We start from the raw sequence: 15,703 nt of genomic DNA, 5'->3' as shown, positions 1-15,703 counted from the left end.
GGCGCCCGAGCTGAAGCTGTGTGACACCGGAAGCTGCAGCAGTCACACACAGATTGAGAACCCCCAGCAAAACACATTGCAACCAGACCTTGAGGAATCTTAGCTCCTTCGTGCCTGCAGGATTTAAAAAAAATTGCAGGGTTTTTAGTTGATGGGATATAGTTCCAGGAAAACTAAAATGGTCACTCGAGCTTTACGGGGACGAGCTCGGGTTTAGCTTCGCTGAAGTTATTGCAGATACCTATCTTAACTGTAAGTTCATGATTGACATAGACTTTGAAGAAATATGGCAGGCAAAATAAAAAGACGATGTGATTCTGGCTTTCTATCGGTGACACTGACCTGAGTGCACAAGCGTGTCTGTGATTTTAGAAAGCTGGCAGAGAGGTACATTTGTGCTGGGATTGTGTGTGGTGGTGGCGAGGGTCCAGTGATTCCAGCTGCTCACTACTTCTAAAACTCTGCAATGCAAAACGTTGCTCGTGTTATTTACAGCGTTTTATTGTTTAAGCACAAATACGTTGCGGATAAATATCAATACGCATTGAATCTATTAGAATCCATGACCGTGGCCGCTTGCAGATGAGAGAGATTAGTTTCTTTAAATAGCACTCGTCAACACTACAGCTTAAACAGGCCTCCTCGGGATACATATATAAATTAGATAGGGCTATCTAATGATCTGATCAGGATTTTGCTACTAAGTTACTCCCAATGTTTGGATGCTCATGTTCCACACAGGATATTGCAGCATTTAGTCGCTCTAAGGTGAGCACAGTAAGAAGTCTTATAACACCAGGTTAAAGTCCAACAGGTTTGTTTTGAATCACCTGAGGAAGGCGCAGTGCTCCGAAAGCTAGGAATTCGAAACAAACCTGTTGGACTTTAACCTGGCGTTATAAGACTTCTTACTGTGTAATATTGGGTGTGTTTAAATTCCCGCCTCAATATGTACTGTGACAGTCAAGCGAGTTGAAGTCGGCATGGCTACAAATTGGAATTTTGACCCCAAAACAGTGAGAGATGATGCATCGCCTGAGTTGTTAGTCTCCATTGTTCTTGATGGATGGCAGCCCAGGAATCAATTCAGAGCAACACCTATAATTCTATGGATGCAGCTAATTGGTCAGCATGAACCACAGTTTGTAACATCCTCTATTTGAAATTAGATTCAATAAGAATTCTATTCCAAATTTATTCAGGAGTTTCAGTCAGGATAACATATCCCTGCCAGGGGAGGCCGTGGCGTAGTGGTATTGCCACTGGACTAGTGATTCAGAGACCCAGGGTAATACTCTGGGGATCGAAACCCGCCACGGCAGATGGTGGAAATTGAATCCAATAAATATCTGGTAACTAATTAACCACCTTCTCTGCTATTCATTCGTCACCAATGTTGTACGGTATTCAATCACACCACTTTATAAATATTGAAATGTGTTTATTATGTTGGTGCATGTGTCAAGTAATGGCACTGACAGTTGGTGGCCTAGTGCTTTCTATTATGCCTTGTTCACTATTGTGGGCATATAAGCACATAATATGGTGCAAAGCAATGAAGATATGATGACTATGGTACCAACTAGTTGGGTTGCATGGTCATCTAATCTCATTCCAAATGGCTGCAGAACTCTCTTCGTTTAATTTATTTTAATATTCTGAGAGGTTTCTGCTGTCACTTTCTACCACCCCCTTCACTCTTTTTTTCCTTTAATGAGTGAATTTTGTCATTAAACATATGTAGGGTGGCACGGTGCAGCAGTGGCTAGCCCTGCTGCCTCACGGCGCCGAGGGCCCAGGTTCGATTCCGGCCCCGGGTCACTGTCCATGTGGGATTTGCACAGTCTCCCTGTGCCTGTGTGAGTCTGACCCCCACAACCCAAAGATGTGCAGGGGAGGTGGATTGGCTATGTTGAATTGTCCCTTAATTGGAAAAATGTTTAAAAAACATATGAGCAGTGTGGATTGTGACGGTGTGACGTAGCTTATGGAATCCCTCCTGGTAGTACACAGACCTTGCCATCGTAGCATGTATAATGTAATTTGATGGATCAGTTTTTGCTTGCATTAACTTAGTTACTAATGAGGAAGCAGCAACAATCTGTTAGTGGCATTAAGTATATAGAATAGGCAAAAACAGATTTCTTGCAGAAAACTGTTCTATGTTACTGCATTGTTTTAATATTTTGGCTATATTTTTTTTGAGCTGATTGGATTTCTCAAATTTCTTTCCAGATCTCTTAAGTATTGAACACACCATTGACAACTTATCTGCATTTTCCACAGATCAGCACCTGTTTTGAGACAAGGTGAGAAGGCTAAAACTCTGCTCCAAAATTGTCATCACTATTTTTTCAAATACCCACAGATAGAGTCAGTTCCAATAATAAATCCTGCTTTCTAAAATGTATTAAAAACATTATTTAAATATATTATTTGCCCGACCTATGGATTTGTGAGATTTTAACTATTCTGTTGGATAATTGGGGTAACTGCTGTAATGTTTTAATATTTTGTCCTACTGTGCTACATAGTTGCCTACCTATTTATTTAACTTTCTAATTTCTCATGTTGTGAGAATAATTTAACAGTAATTTTATATTTTTACACTTTAACATCAAAATATTAATTATATATTCATCTCCCTGGACGCAGAAAAGGCCTTTGACAGAGTTGAATGGGTGAGTTTGAATAGATTATCTCCTGGGCTCTGCTGGAGATTTCCTCCACAAGCTGGAAAGCCTGGTCCAAAAATGGCACTGATCCAAGGTGTCAGTAGTCCACTTTCTCTGCAAATATAATATGCAACTGATTAAAAGCATGTTTAATAATATTTTAGAGAATATTGCAAAAAAGTCTTGCTCAGAAATTTCTAATGTGGCCACTCTTAGAATGAGTAGTAGTTAATAATACATTAGTACAAATCTAATTGAACAAATGACTGTTGATGGAAGTGCAAAATGACATTAAAAGCACACCACGGGAAATGTTTATAGACTGATTTATTTGAATAAATTGTAAATAATATGTATTACTTCCCAGAAGAGAATCTCCTGATTGTTTTATTACATTGCAACTGCAGTCAGAATTTACAGTTTAACAAAACAATCCATGTTGGGGCGGCATGGTGGCGCAGTGAGAAGCATTGCTGCCTACGGCACTGAGGGTCCGTGTTTGATCGCTGTGTGGAGTTTGCTTATTATCCCCGTGTCTGCGTGGGTCTCACACCCACAACCTAAAGATGTGCAGGGTAGGTGGATTGGCCACACTAAATTGGCCCTTAATTGGAAACAAATAATTGGGTACTTTAAATTTTTAAAGAAAAAATTACACTATAAAATTAAATTGTCACTTTTCAATACTTTGGTACTGTCTAAGAATGGGACCTACCAGTTAGCCAAGAATGCTGTCATTTTCCAATTTATGTTGTCTTTCCACTCATCTGATTTCATTGGTTTATCTTCTGTCAAAGTGTGTACTTTATTGAACTGGAGCGAAGGTTGGTCTTGTTTGCATTTTTGAGCCAAGCAGGCTTTGAGGTTGTGATTGATTTAGTTGGCCCATGTGCCATGCAGGAACAAGTTTAATCCCTGATCAGTGCTGAGTTAGCTTAAACTGGCTTGAGTGTCTCTGGGCAAGGTGGAGTAAAATCAGCAAGGGGTCTGTTCGTTATTCGAACTTACGATTCCTACTGCCTTGTAATAATGCATGGCTCTCTTGCATTGGCTAGCTATGCGCAAGCCTAGATACACGTTTTCTGCCATAATAGTGTTAACTTGCCGGTGTATGTCAACAGCACTCGCCTTTGTCACCTCCTTGGTTTCATGAGTGCTCCAGTTCTGTAACTGTGTGATAGGCATTGAAACCTGGATGTGTCATTGTTTTGTTCAGCTTGATGCTAGCAAGACCATAAGACATAGAAGCAGAATTAGGCCATTCAGTCCATCAAGTCTGCACCGCCATTCAAACACGGCTGATATGTTTCTCACCCCATTCCCCTGCCTTCTCCCTATAGCCCCTGGTCCCTTTATTATTCAAGAACCTAGCTCTGTCGTAAAGACACTAAGTGATTTGGCCTCCACAGTCTTCTGTGGCAAAGTGTTCCACAGATTCACCACTCTCTGCCTGAAGAAATTCATCCTCACTTCAATTTTACAGGATCATCCATTCAGTCTGAGGCTGTGCCCTCGGTTCTAGTTTGTCCTACTAGCGAAAACATCCTCTCCATGTTCACTCTATCCAGGTCTCTCATTATCCTGTAAGTTTCAATAAGATCCTCCCTCATCCTTCTAAACTCCCAACGAGGACAGACCCAGATCTATTCAGTTCAGCTCCCAACCGAGTCGTCACATTTTAGGCTCTTAATTCCAATTCTCTCATTAGACTATGCTGAACACAATCTAAATGTCGTCTGTAATCTCTTTTTTTTAAAAAAAATATATTTATTAAGATTTTTAACACAATTTTTCACCCTTACAAACAACCCCCCCCCGTAACAAATAGAAAGAAAACGCACATAGCAAGACAAACATGGTGAAACAATATGTTACAGAACTTTGTCCATTGGATTCCTCCCGTACATGTCAGTCTTCCAGATCCTTCATGTATTTCTTGCTCAAATACCCCCCGGTCAGACCCCCCCACCCCCCACCCCCTGGGTTGCTGCTGCTGCTGACCGACCTTCGTCTAACGCTCCGCGAGATAGTCTAGGAACGGTTGCCACCGCCTGTAGAACCCCTGTGCAGATCCTCCCAAGGCAAACTTTATCCTCTCTAACATGATAAACCCTGCCATATCATTTATCCAGGCCTCCGCGCTGGGGGGCTTCGCCTCTTTCCACATTAGCAAGATCCTTTGCCGGGCTACTAGGGACGCAAAGGCCAGAATGCCGGCCTCTTTCGCCTCCTGCACTCCCGGCTCGTCCACTACTCCAAATATTGCTAGCCCCCAGCTTGGCTTGACCCGGACTTTCACCACCTTAGATATTGTTCCCGCCACTCCCCTCCAGAACCCCTCCAGTGCCGGGCATGACCAAAACATATGGACATGGTTTGCCAGGCTTCCTGAGCACCTCCCACATCTGTCCTCCACCCCAAAGAACCTACTCAGCCTCGCCCCCGTCATGTGCGCTCTATGGACCACCCTAAACTGTATCAGGCTAAGCCTGGCACACGAAGAAGAGGAATTAACCCTACTTAGCCCCTCCTCAATCTCCTCCCCCAGCTCCTCCTCCCATTTACCCTTCAGCTCCTCTACCAATGCCTCCCCCTCTTTCATCTCCTGGTATATCGCCGACACCTTGCCCTCTCCGACCCACACACCCGAGATCACCCTGTCTTGAATTTCCTGTGCCGGGAGCAACTGGAATTCCCTCACCTGTCGCCTCACAAACGCCCTCACCTGCATGTATCTGAAAGCATTTCCCGGGGGTAGCCCAAACTTCTCCTCCAGTGCCCCTAGGCTCGCAAACGTCCCATCAATGAACAGGTCCCCCATTCTTCTAATCCCTGCTCGATGCCAGCTCTGAAACCCCCCCGTCCATCCTCCCTGGGACAAACCGATGGTTACCCCTGATCGGGGACCACACCGAGGCTCCCATTGCACCCCTGTGCCGTCTCCACTGGCCCCAGATCTTTAGCGTTGCCGCCACCACCGGACCCGTGGTGTACCTTGTCAGCGGCAGCGGTGCCGTCACCAGCGCCCCCAGGTTCGTTTCCTTGCAGGACGTCATCTCCAACCTCTTCCATGCCGCCCCCTCTCCCTCCATCACCCACTTACGGATCATCGCCACATTGGGTAAAGTCTTGGAGGGGATTATAAGAGACAAGATTGATAATCATCTAGATAGGAATAATATGATCAGGGATAGTTAGCATGGCTTTGTGAAGGGTAGGTCATGCCTCACAAACCTTATCGAGTTCTTTGAGAAGGTGACTGAACAGGTAGACGAGGGTAGAGCAGTTGATGTGGTGTATATGGATTTCAGCAAAGCGTTTGATAAGGTTCCCCACGGTAGGCTATTGCTGAAAATACGGAGGCTGGGGATTGAGGGTGATTTAGAGATGTGGATCAGAAATTGGCTAGCTGAAAGAAGACAGAGGGTTAATGGGAAATGTTCAGAATGGAGTTCAGTTACAAGTGGAGTACCACAAGGATCTGTTCTGGGGCCGTTGCTGTTTGTCATTTTTATCAATGACCTAGAGGAAGGCGCAGAAGGGTGGGTGAGTAAATTTGCAGACGATACTAAAGTCAGTGGTGTTGTCGATAGTGTGGAAGGATGTAGCAGGTTACAGAGGGATATAGATACGCTGCAGAGCTGGGCTGAGAGGTGGCAAATGGAGTTTAATGTAGAGAAGTGTGAGGTGATTCACTTTGGAAGGAATAACAGGAATGCGGAATATTTGGCTAATGGTAAATATAGATGTGGATGAGCAGAGGGATCTAGGTGTCTATGTACATAGATCCCTGAAAGTTGCCACCCAGGTTGATAGGGTTGTGAAGAAGGCCTATGGAGTGTTGGCCTTTATTGGTAGAGGGATTGAGTTCCGGAGTCAGGAGGTCATGTTGCAGCTGTACAGAACTCTGGTACGGCCGCATTTGGAGTATTGCGTACAGTTCTGGTCACCGCATTATAGGAAGGACGTGGAGGCTTTGGAGCGGGTGCAGAGGAGATTTACCAGGATGTTGCCTGGTATGGAGGGAAAATCTTATGTGGAAAGGCTGATGGACTTGAGGTTGTTTTCGTTGGAGAGAAGACGGTTAAGAGGAGACTTAATAGAGGCATACATAATGATCAGGGGGTTAGATAGGGTGGACAGTGAGAGCCTTCTCCCGCGGATGGAAATGGCTGGCACGAGGGGACATAGCTTTAAACTGAGGGTAATAGATATAGGACAGAGGTCAGAGGTAGGTTCTTTACGCAAAGAGTAGTGAGGCCGTGGAATGCCCTACCTACTACAGTAGTGAACTCGCCAACATTGAGGGCATTTAAAAGTTTATTGGATAAACATATGGATGATAATGGCATAGTGTAGGTTAGATGGCTTTTGTTTCGGTGCAACATCGTGGGCCGAAGGGCCTGTACTGCGCTGTATCGTTCTATGTTCTATGTTCTATTTGCTGCCCAGTAGTAGCCACCCAGATCCGGCAGCGCCAACCCTCCTCGGCTACTGCGCTCCAGAAACCCCCTCCTTATTCTCGGGGTCTTATTCGCCCACACAAAACCCATCATACTCCTGTTTACCCTCTTAAAAAAGGCCTTGGTGATTACAATTGGAAGGCACTGGAACACAAAAAGAAACCTCGGGAGGACCACCATTTTGACCGACTGCACTCTACCCGCTAGCGAGAGCGGCAACATGTCCCATCGTTTGAAGTCCTCCTCCATCTGCTCCACCAGCCTCGTCAGATTCAGTTTATGTAGGCCCCCCCAACTCCTAGCTATTTGGATCCCCAGGTACCGAAAGCTCCTTTCCGCCCTCCTCAGCGGTATATCGTCTATCCCCCTTTCCTGGTCTCCTGCCTGTACTACAAAAAGCTCACTCTTCCCTACATTAAGCTTATAGCCCGAAAAATCCCCAAACTCCCTTAGAGTCTGCATGGCCTCCACCATCCCCTCCACTGGATCCGCCACATAAAGCAACAGGTCGTCTGCATAGAGCGACACTCGATGCTCCTCACCCCATCGGACCACCCCCCTCCATTTCCTAAACTCCCTTAATGACATGGCCAAGGGTTCAATTGCTAATGCAAACAACAGGGGGGACAGAGGGCACCCCTGCCTCGTCCCACGGTACAGCCGAAAATACTCCGACCTCTGCCGATTCGTCACTACACTCTCCACCGGGGCTCTGTAAAGGAGCTTAACCCAACTAATAAACCCTCCTCCGAACCCAAACCTACGCAGCACTTCCCAGAGGTACTCCCACTCTACTCGGTCCAAGGCCTTCTCCGCGTCCATAGCTGCCACTATCTCCGCCTCTCCCTCCACCGATGGCATCATTATCACGTTTAGGAGCCGCCGCACATTGGTGTTTAGCTCCCCACCCTTTACAAATCCCGTCTGGTCCTCGTGGATCACCCCCGGGACACAGTCCTCGATCCTCGTAGCCAGCACTTTTGTCAGCAACTTAGCATCCACGTTGAGGAGCGAGATCGGCCTGTATGACCCACATTGCAGTGGGTCCTTGTCCCGCTTCAGGATCAAAGAGATCGTCGCCTCCGACATTGTTGGGGGCAGGATCCCTCCCTCCCTTGCCTCATTAAAAGTCCTCACTAGCAGCGGGGCCAACAGGTCTACGTACTTCCTATAGAACTCAACTGGGAACCCGTCCGGTCCCGGGGCCTTCCCTGCCCGCATACTCCCCAGACCTATGCTCAGCTCCTCCAACCCAATTGGTGCCCCCAAACCAGCCACCTCCTGCTCCTCCACCCTCGGGAACCTCAGTTGGTCCAAGAATCGTCTCATCCCCTCTTCCCCCGCTGGGGGCTGGGATCTGTACAGCTCCTCATAGAAGGCCTTGAATGCCTCATTTACTTTCGTCACACTCCACACCGTGGCTCCCCTTCCATCCTTGACTCCAGCTATTTCCCTCACTGCCATCCTCTTACGGAGCTGGTGTGCCAGCATCCGACTCGCCTTCTCCCCATACTCATACGTCGCCCCCTGCGCTTTCCTCCACTGTGCCTCTGCCTTCCCTGTGGTCAACAGGTCAAACTCCGTCTGGAGACGTCGCCTTTCCCTAAGTAATCCCTCTTCAGGGGCCTCTGCGTATCTCCTGTCCACTCTTAGAATCTCCCCCACTAACCTCTCCCTTTCCATGCCCTCTATCTTCTCCCTATGAGCCCTGATGGAGATTAGCTCTCTCCTGATCACCGCCTTCAGCGCCTCCCATACCACCCCCACCTGCACCTCCCCGTTGTTGTTGGCCTCCAAGTACCTTTCGATACACCCCCTCACCCTCCCACACACCGCCTCATCTGCCAGCAGTCCCACATCCAACCGCCACAACGGGCGTTGGTCCCTCTCCTCTCCCAACTCCAGTTCCACCCAGTGCGGGGCATGATCTGAAATGGCTATGGCCGAATACTCCGTTCCCTCCACTTTTGGGATCAGCGCCCTGCCCAGAACAAAAAAACTATCTGGGAGTAGGCTTTGTGCATGTGGGAGAAAAAAGAAAATTCCCTGGCCTGCAGCCTGGCAAGCCTCCACGGATCCACTCCCCCCATCTGGTCCATAAACCCCCTAAGCATCTTGGCCGCAGCCGGCCTCTTTCTGGTCCTCGATCTGGAGCGATCCAGTGCTGGGTCCAACACCGTATTAAAATCCCCACCCATTATCAAGCTCCCTACCTCCAGGTCTGGAATGTGCCCCAACATGCGCTTCCTGAATCCGGCATCATCCCAGTTCGGGGCGTATACATTTACCAATACCACCCATGTCCCCTGCAACTTACCGCTCACCATCACGTATCGACCTCCATTGTCCACTACGATATTCTTGGCCTCAAACGACACCCGCTTCACCCACCAATATTGCCACCCCTCTGTTCTTCGCATCCAGCCCCGAATGGAATACCTGTCCTACCCATCCCTTTCTTAACCTGACCTGATCCGCCACCTTCAAATGTGTCTCCTGGAGCATGACCACGTCCGCCTTCAGTCCCTTTAAGTGCGCGAACACTCGGGCCCTCTTTACCGGCCCATTCAGGCCCCTCGCATTCCACGTTATCAGCCGGATTGGGGGCCTCCCACCCCCCTCCCCCCTGCCGACTAGCCATCTCCTTTTCTAGGCCAGTTCGTCTGTAATCTCAGCTGAGTTACAAAGTTTGCATCACCAAAATGCCCAAGTTCATAGCAACATGTTTTTGCCCTGTGATGCACAGGGTCCGCATTTAAGGTCATTTTTCTTTCAAACCTGTGTTAATAGATGTGGAGCTCGTGCTATCACAGACCAATCAACCCTGTCCTTGGATTCATCTATTCCGAAAGGTACCTCCAAAATGATGAGACCCCACCATAGCCTCACTGCAGTCTTGCTGTGCTGTCTGCTCCTATCTTTTGACCCAGAACATTCCTCGTACTCTTCTAACTTTGGTCTATGTAATTGTGTGCCCATTTTTGCTGCACCAATGGTGTCATGACCTTCTGGCAGCCTTTGTCCTTGCATTCTGATCTTTAATTTATTATGTTATCCTCTATATTTCACAATGGTGCTCAAGTATCTCAGGGTAACCGTTTTTATTGACGTTTATCTATTGACTATAGAGGACATGGCAGATGTACTTTTGGGGGAAGGAGAGGAAGAAGAATGCCCCAATCTGGTTCCAATTGAAGCAGATCCTAATATTGGCAGTGCACGGATTCCAGTGACAATCATAACAGGATATTTAGGCAAGTATTGTTTAAGTAAATCACTAGATTACCTCAATTATACTGCGCCATGAGTACCGCTTCATTACAAAACTCGTTAAAGAGTCCAAGAAAATTGAAATGCAATTGGAAGTATCAAACAACGTAAGGAAGGAAACATCAATTCTAAATGTGCAGGTAAACATGATACTGGAATTTTTCTCTGCTGAAATATAGGGAGCTCTGAGTGCAACTGCAAAGAAACATAGAAACAGCTTTAGACCAGCCTATTACCATTGATTGGATGTATTTTTGAAATAACATAATAAAGCCTGCACTCCTGTTCAGTAAGTTTCGCGCATGAGTAGTTGGAAGAGAGCGCATCCTGAGTGAGGCACAGCCAGCGTGAGTGTGCGTATTTTGGAAATTTGGAGCACAGTGTGAATTCGGTGCAAGGAGAGAGAGATGCTTTTTGCTTTCGAACTTTTAAAATCTTCAGAATGTGGCCTTGCCCTGCTGCAGAAGCAGAGGCTATAAAGGAGAGAGGTGATTGCTAAGTAGTGGGTAAGTTGTTTTTCTCGAATTTTGGAAAGGTAAGAGTTTTAGCTTTGTAAAAAAATAACAAATAATTTTCTAATTGGCATAAGTGTAATGTTAGAGTCTTTTAACTAAAAGCATGACTGGGAAGTTCAGTTCCATGTTTTGCACAGCCTGTGGGAATTCTTAGATACTCCGTGCAGTCTGGATAACCATATTTACAGGAAATGCCACCGATTTGACCAGCTTGAGAGTCAGGTTTCAGAGCTTGAGGGTCAGCTGGAGGCACAGCGGCGCACCGCGAGGCTGAGAGGTTCGTGGCTGACATGTTTTTAAGATGTGATCACCCAGCAGCTTAAGGAAGTGCAGTCAGAGAGGGAATGGGTGACCACTAGTCAGAATAAGAGTGGCAGGCAGGTAGTCAGGAAAGCTCCAGAGTGCACCTCACTATAGAACCATTTAATCAGTGTTGGAAAAGAGTGACGAATAGATAGGTGCAGGCATGATGGACCGAATGGTCTCTTTCTTTGCAATAAAATTCTATGACTCTGTTTATGTGCTAATAAACAGTTTGAAAACCGAGTCAAGCTCTCGAGGTTTACTATGGGGTTAGTGAACAGATATACTGAAGCAACAACAAGACCATGTAACAACATGTTACAGTTACACTGAAATGTTTCTCTTTCTCATGTTCTCCAACTTATACTTACGATTTCACCTGTTGTGTAGTAATCCACAAGCCACTGAATTACATAACCCTTTCCACACATTCTTATTACTAGGACTGTCATAATATTTACCTCCATTCCCTGTCCTGATATTTTATGGCCCTGAAATTGTATAAAAATATCAGTAATTAAGGTTAATGAGGGAGAACTTAGCATTTGGTTGAAGCAAATCTAAACGTTTACTGGTAAGAATTTCAGAGCAACTAATGGGAAAAATATAATTACATTGGATCTGTTTAAGGCTCGGTATAAACTATAAACCTGGAATTTATCACTATGCAATAATGTCCTGCAAGTCTTCCGATTTAATTGTCAACATAATGTGGAACAACATTGACATTGCTAGATGTAGTATGTGTGGTTAAGATACTGGTTTGTAGAAGTGACGTACTCCCAGAGTAAAACATTTTTTGTTCTTTTAAGAGCAGCTATCTTTAATATTGTATTTCTATTTTTGTAGGTGCTGGTAAAACAACTCTTCTGAATTACATTCTAACAGAACAACACAATAAGAGAATTGCAGTAATCCTGAATGAGTTTGGTGAAGGTAAGATATGTTCTGAATAAGTGGACAAGGTTGCATCTGACATCTGAGGCAACCATTGTATGATTTCAGACTTCTGGATAAAAGATGGAGAGGATAGCTAAGAGCATATTGAGTATTGCTGAGAAAATAGACAGATCGAAGCTTTTCGTCTTGGACTCATCAGGACACTTGGCAAGAATACCAATATAAGGAGAAACCAACAATTTATACTGAATGAGAAGAGATTGTTTGGCAAGTGAAATGGTACTCACCACTAACAGGTTGCTGCTGTCAAACTAAAAAAACATTCTGCTTGTCACACAAATGAGTAACGTGGTCTATCAATTTCAGTGAAAGTGTGATGCGAGGTATGTGGGCAGTATGTCCCAAAGATTGGAGAATCGTTTCAAACGGCATGGTCCTCCTGCTGTTCGCAACAGGCAAGCTGGAGACCGTACCCAACCATCCGTGCTTCCAAAACTCAAAACACAGTACCTTTTGGTGTCATACTGCGATTGGACTGTTTGTTAAATAATCCTCCATGTGCTAAGAATTACGCTGACGAACAATTTCAGATTGTCAGTCGGGCTTGCAGTGTGGTGCAGTTGCATGGAGGAGAAGCTACATGAATTAATACACAGGGCCCTGATCTTTGCAGACAGAACGTGTACACACATTGTCCCCATTTCAGCTAAACAAAATAAGTGACAGCCATTTGCTGATTCATTCCTCAGGGCAATGCCTTGACCAATCAGAGTCAAACTGCCTGGTTTACATTACAAACAATGCTTGGCAGTTAAAGGTCAGGCACCATCAACTGATGCATTCCCCATGGCAATGCCTCTAAATTATAGTCCACTTGCCATCCAGTCAACACTCTCTTCTCATACGGTATAAATTGTTGTTTTCCCCTTATATTGGTATTCTTGAAAAAATGTCCAGATGAATGCAATTCAAAAAGCTTCAACATGTCTCTTTTTCAGCAATTCTCAAGTTGTACACTACCAATTGACTATTTAATAGCATATTGTTATGTTTCATTATGCCTGCCATTTGCAAGGAATAAACACTGGATGAGCAATGTGCCTTTTGACAAGAAATATATGATTGGGGTTAAAGAAACAAATGATGGGAGGAGGAAAGCAAATAGTGGGCTTTGAAAATCTCTTGATTGTCAATATATGTCACAAAACCATTAAATCCTGAGCAGAATAATGGCAAAGAGTAGAAGATTATTTTTTACTTTGTCATTCAATCATTGAGTTTTTTTTGCCATTGCAGCTGTAATCATATGTACTTAGTAATGTTGTACTTACAAGAGAACTTCAAATGTTTTGTTGCAGGGAGTGCACTAGAGAAATCACTGGCAGTAAGCCATGCAGGAGAACTTTATGAGGAATGGCTGGAGCTGCGAAATGGATGCCTTTGCTGTTCAGTGAAGTAAGATTTTACTTGCTTAGATCTTTACGGTGCATCAGTTAACCTTTACAACAAAAAACAAACATGTTCAGTTGAATTTCATGATGCCCTTTTTTTTAATAAAATTCCTTTATGGGATGCGAGTGTTGCTGGTAAGGTCAGCATTTATTGTGTATTTCTATTTGCCCTTGAACAGTTGGTGGTGAGCTACCTTCTTGAATCGCTGCAGCTATGTGGTGTATGCAAACCAACAGTGTTGTAAGAAAGTGAGGTCCAGGAATGAAAACATCTACCTGGCAGAGTGGAATATTGTACAAACATGTCCCGTGCACAAAAAGCTCGACAAATCCAACCTGGCCAATTCACCTACCCTGTACATCTTTTTTGGGTTGTGGGGGTGAGACCTGTGGTGATATACATCACTGTAAGTACACAAAGAGTTAATGTACATACATTACACCTAGTTAGACACTAGAGGGAACACCAGAGACATGACACACAAGCAGTCAACCAGTAGGTCAGTAAGATAGGACATGACCAATGGGCAGTCACAATACACACAGAGGTGACACTACCACAGGAGGGCATTACACCAACCTATATAAAAGGACACATCGCACATGCTCAGTCTCTTTCCAGTGGAGACACTCAGTGAGTACAGACACAGGGCTAATTGAATGTCACACCCACCACGTGGATTGTAGCAGACTGGTTCGTCGGTCTGAGTAGCTATAGCAGGATTAACAGTAGAGTCGCATCCAAGTAGGAGACTTGTTAATAGTTTAATAAACTTGTTAAAGCTATCTCCAAGTCTGAACCTTCCTTTGTCAGAGTGCACATCAAGGAAACAGCTTATGCTACGTCAAGAGCATAACAAAACAAGACCCACGCAGACACTGGGAGAATGTGCAAACTCCACACGGACAGTGACCTGGGGCCTCGGTGCCGTGAGGCAGCAGTGTAACCACTGCGCCACCATGCTGCCCATCAGGGCTGCATTTGACCGAATATGGCATCAAGGAGCCCTAGCAAAACTATATGCTGATTGGAGTCGTACCTGGTATAAAGGAAGATGGTTGTGGTGGTTGGAGCGCAATCATCTCTTCAGTCATTCTGTTGTTTATACTTGGTGGCACATTGGTTAGCACTGCTGCCTCGCAGCGCCAGGGAACCGGGTTTGATTCCGACCTCGGGTGACTGTCTGTGTGGCGTTTGCACTTTATCCCTGTGTCTGTGTGGGTTTCCTCCAGGTGCTCCATTTTCCTCACACAGTCCAAATATGTGCAGGTTAGGTGGATTGGCCATGATAAATTTTCCCCTAGTGTCCAAAAAAGGTGAGGTGTGGTTACTGGGTTATGGGGACAGAGCGGAGGTGTGGGCTTAAGTAGGGTGTTCTTTCCAAGGGCCGGTGCAGTCTTGATGGGCCGAATGGCCTCCTTTTGCACTGTAAATTCTATGATCTCAGCTCCAGGACTTCATTGCAGGAGTTCCTCAGAGTTGTGTCCTTGGCCCAACCATCTTCAGCTCCTTCATCAATGACCTTCCTTCCATCATAAGGTCAGAAGTTGGGTTCTTTGCTGATGATTGCACAATGTTCAGCACCATTCGGACTGACCCCTCTCCCCTCACAGACTGACCCCTCCTCGCTCGCAGACTGACCTGCCCCCCGTCAGACTGATCCCCCTTCTTGGATTGACCCTCCCACCGCCCTCTCTCTCAGACTGAATCCCCCCCCCTCGGACCGAGATTTCCCCGCTCTTCCAGACTGGGATCCCCCTCCCTCCCGTTTCGGGCTCCCCTTCCTTCCCAGTCCATGATATCCTTTCCTCACCCCTGGTCCATGATCCCCTTGCTTCCTTGCTGGTCTGGGATCCCCCTTCCTCCCAGCTGGATGGAATCCTCGTCCCTCCCCTACCAAGATGCCCCTCCACCCTGGACTGATGCCACCCCCCCCCCCCCCCCCCCCACCCCCAAACCACCGGGCCTGGCTCCCATTCCCCCACCCCTGCCCACCGGTGGTAGTGGGGGGGGTGAACTTTGCTGCTCCTGTCTCACTCAGCCTTGGTGAGGAAGGTAAGCCAAGACAGGACTTTATTAGCAGAGGCATAGAATATAAGAATATGGAGGTTATTTTGGAGCTGTA

The 15,703-nt window shown here is 46.0% G+C and overlaps 1 protein-coding gene across 2 annotated transcripts in view; it reads left to right on the top strand.

Annotated features, from left to right (window-relative positions):
* Positions 1-6: 6 nt before the first annotated feature.
* Positions 7-15,703, top strand: part of cbwd (COBW domain containing) — a 92,902-nt gene continuing 77,205 nt past the window's right edge. The window contains exons 1-5 of one of the 2 annotated variants that reach the window (XM_072516861.1): positions 7-252; positions 2,236-2,309; positions 10,267-10,392; positions 12,076-12,162; positions 13,485-13,581. In XM_072516861.1, the coding sequence (XP_072372962.1) occupies positions 10,272-10,392; positions 12,076-12,162; positions 13,485-13,581 (305 nt within the window). In that variant the 5' untranslated portion in view covers positions 7-252; positions 2,236-2,309; positions 10,267-10,271. The remainder of the gene's footprint in view (positions 253-2,235; positions 2,310-10,266; positions 10,393-12,075; positions 12,163-13,484; positions 13,582-15,703) is intronic. The other variant, XM_072516862.1, reaches the window with a different exon arrangement.

Source organism: Scyliorhinus torazame, chromosome 9 (assembly GCF_047496885.1).
Source record: "Scyliorhinus torazame isolate Kashiwa2021f chromosome 9, sScyTor2.1, whole genome shotgun sequence".
NCBI classification, from domain to species: Eukaryota; Metazoa; Chordata; class Chondrichthyes; order Carcharhiniformes; family Scyliorhinidae; genus Scyliorhinus; species Scyliorhinus torazame.
This window is presented reverse-complemented; position numbering and strand designations above follow the sequence as displayed.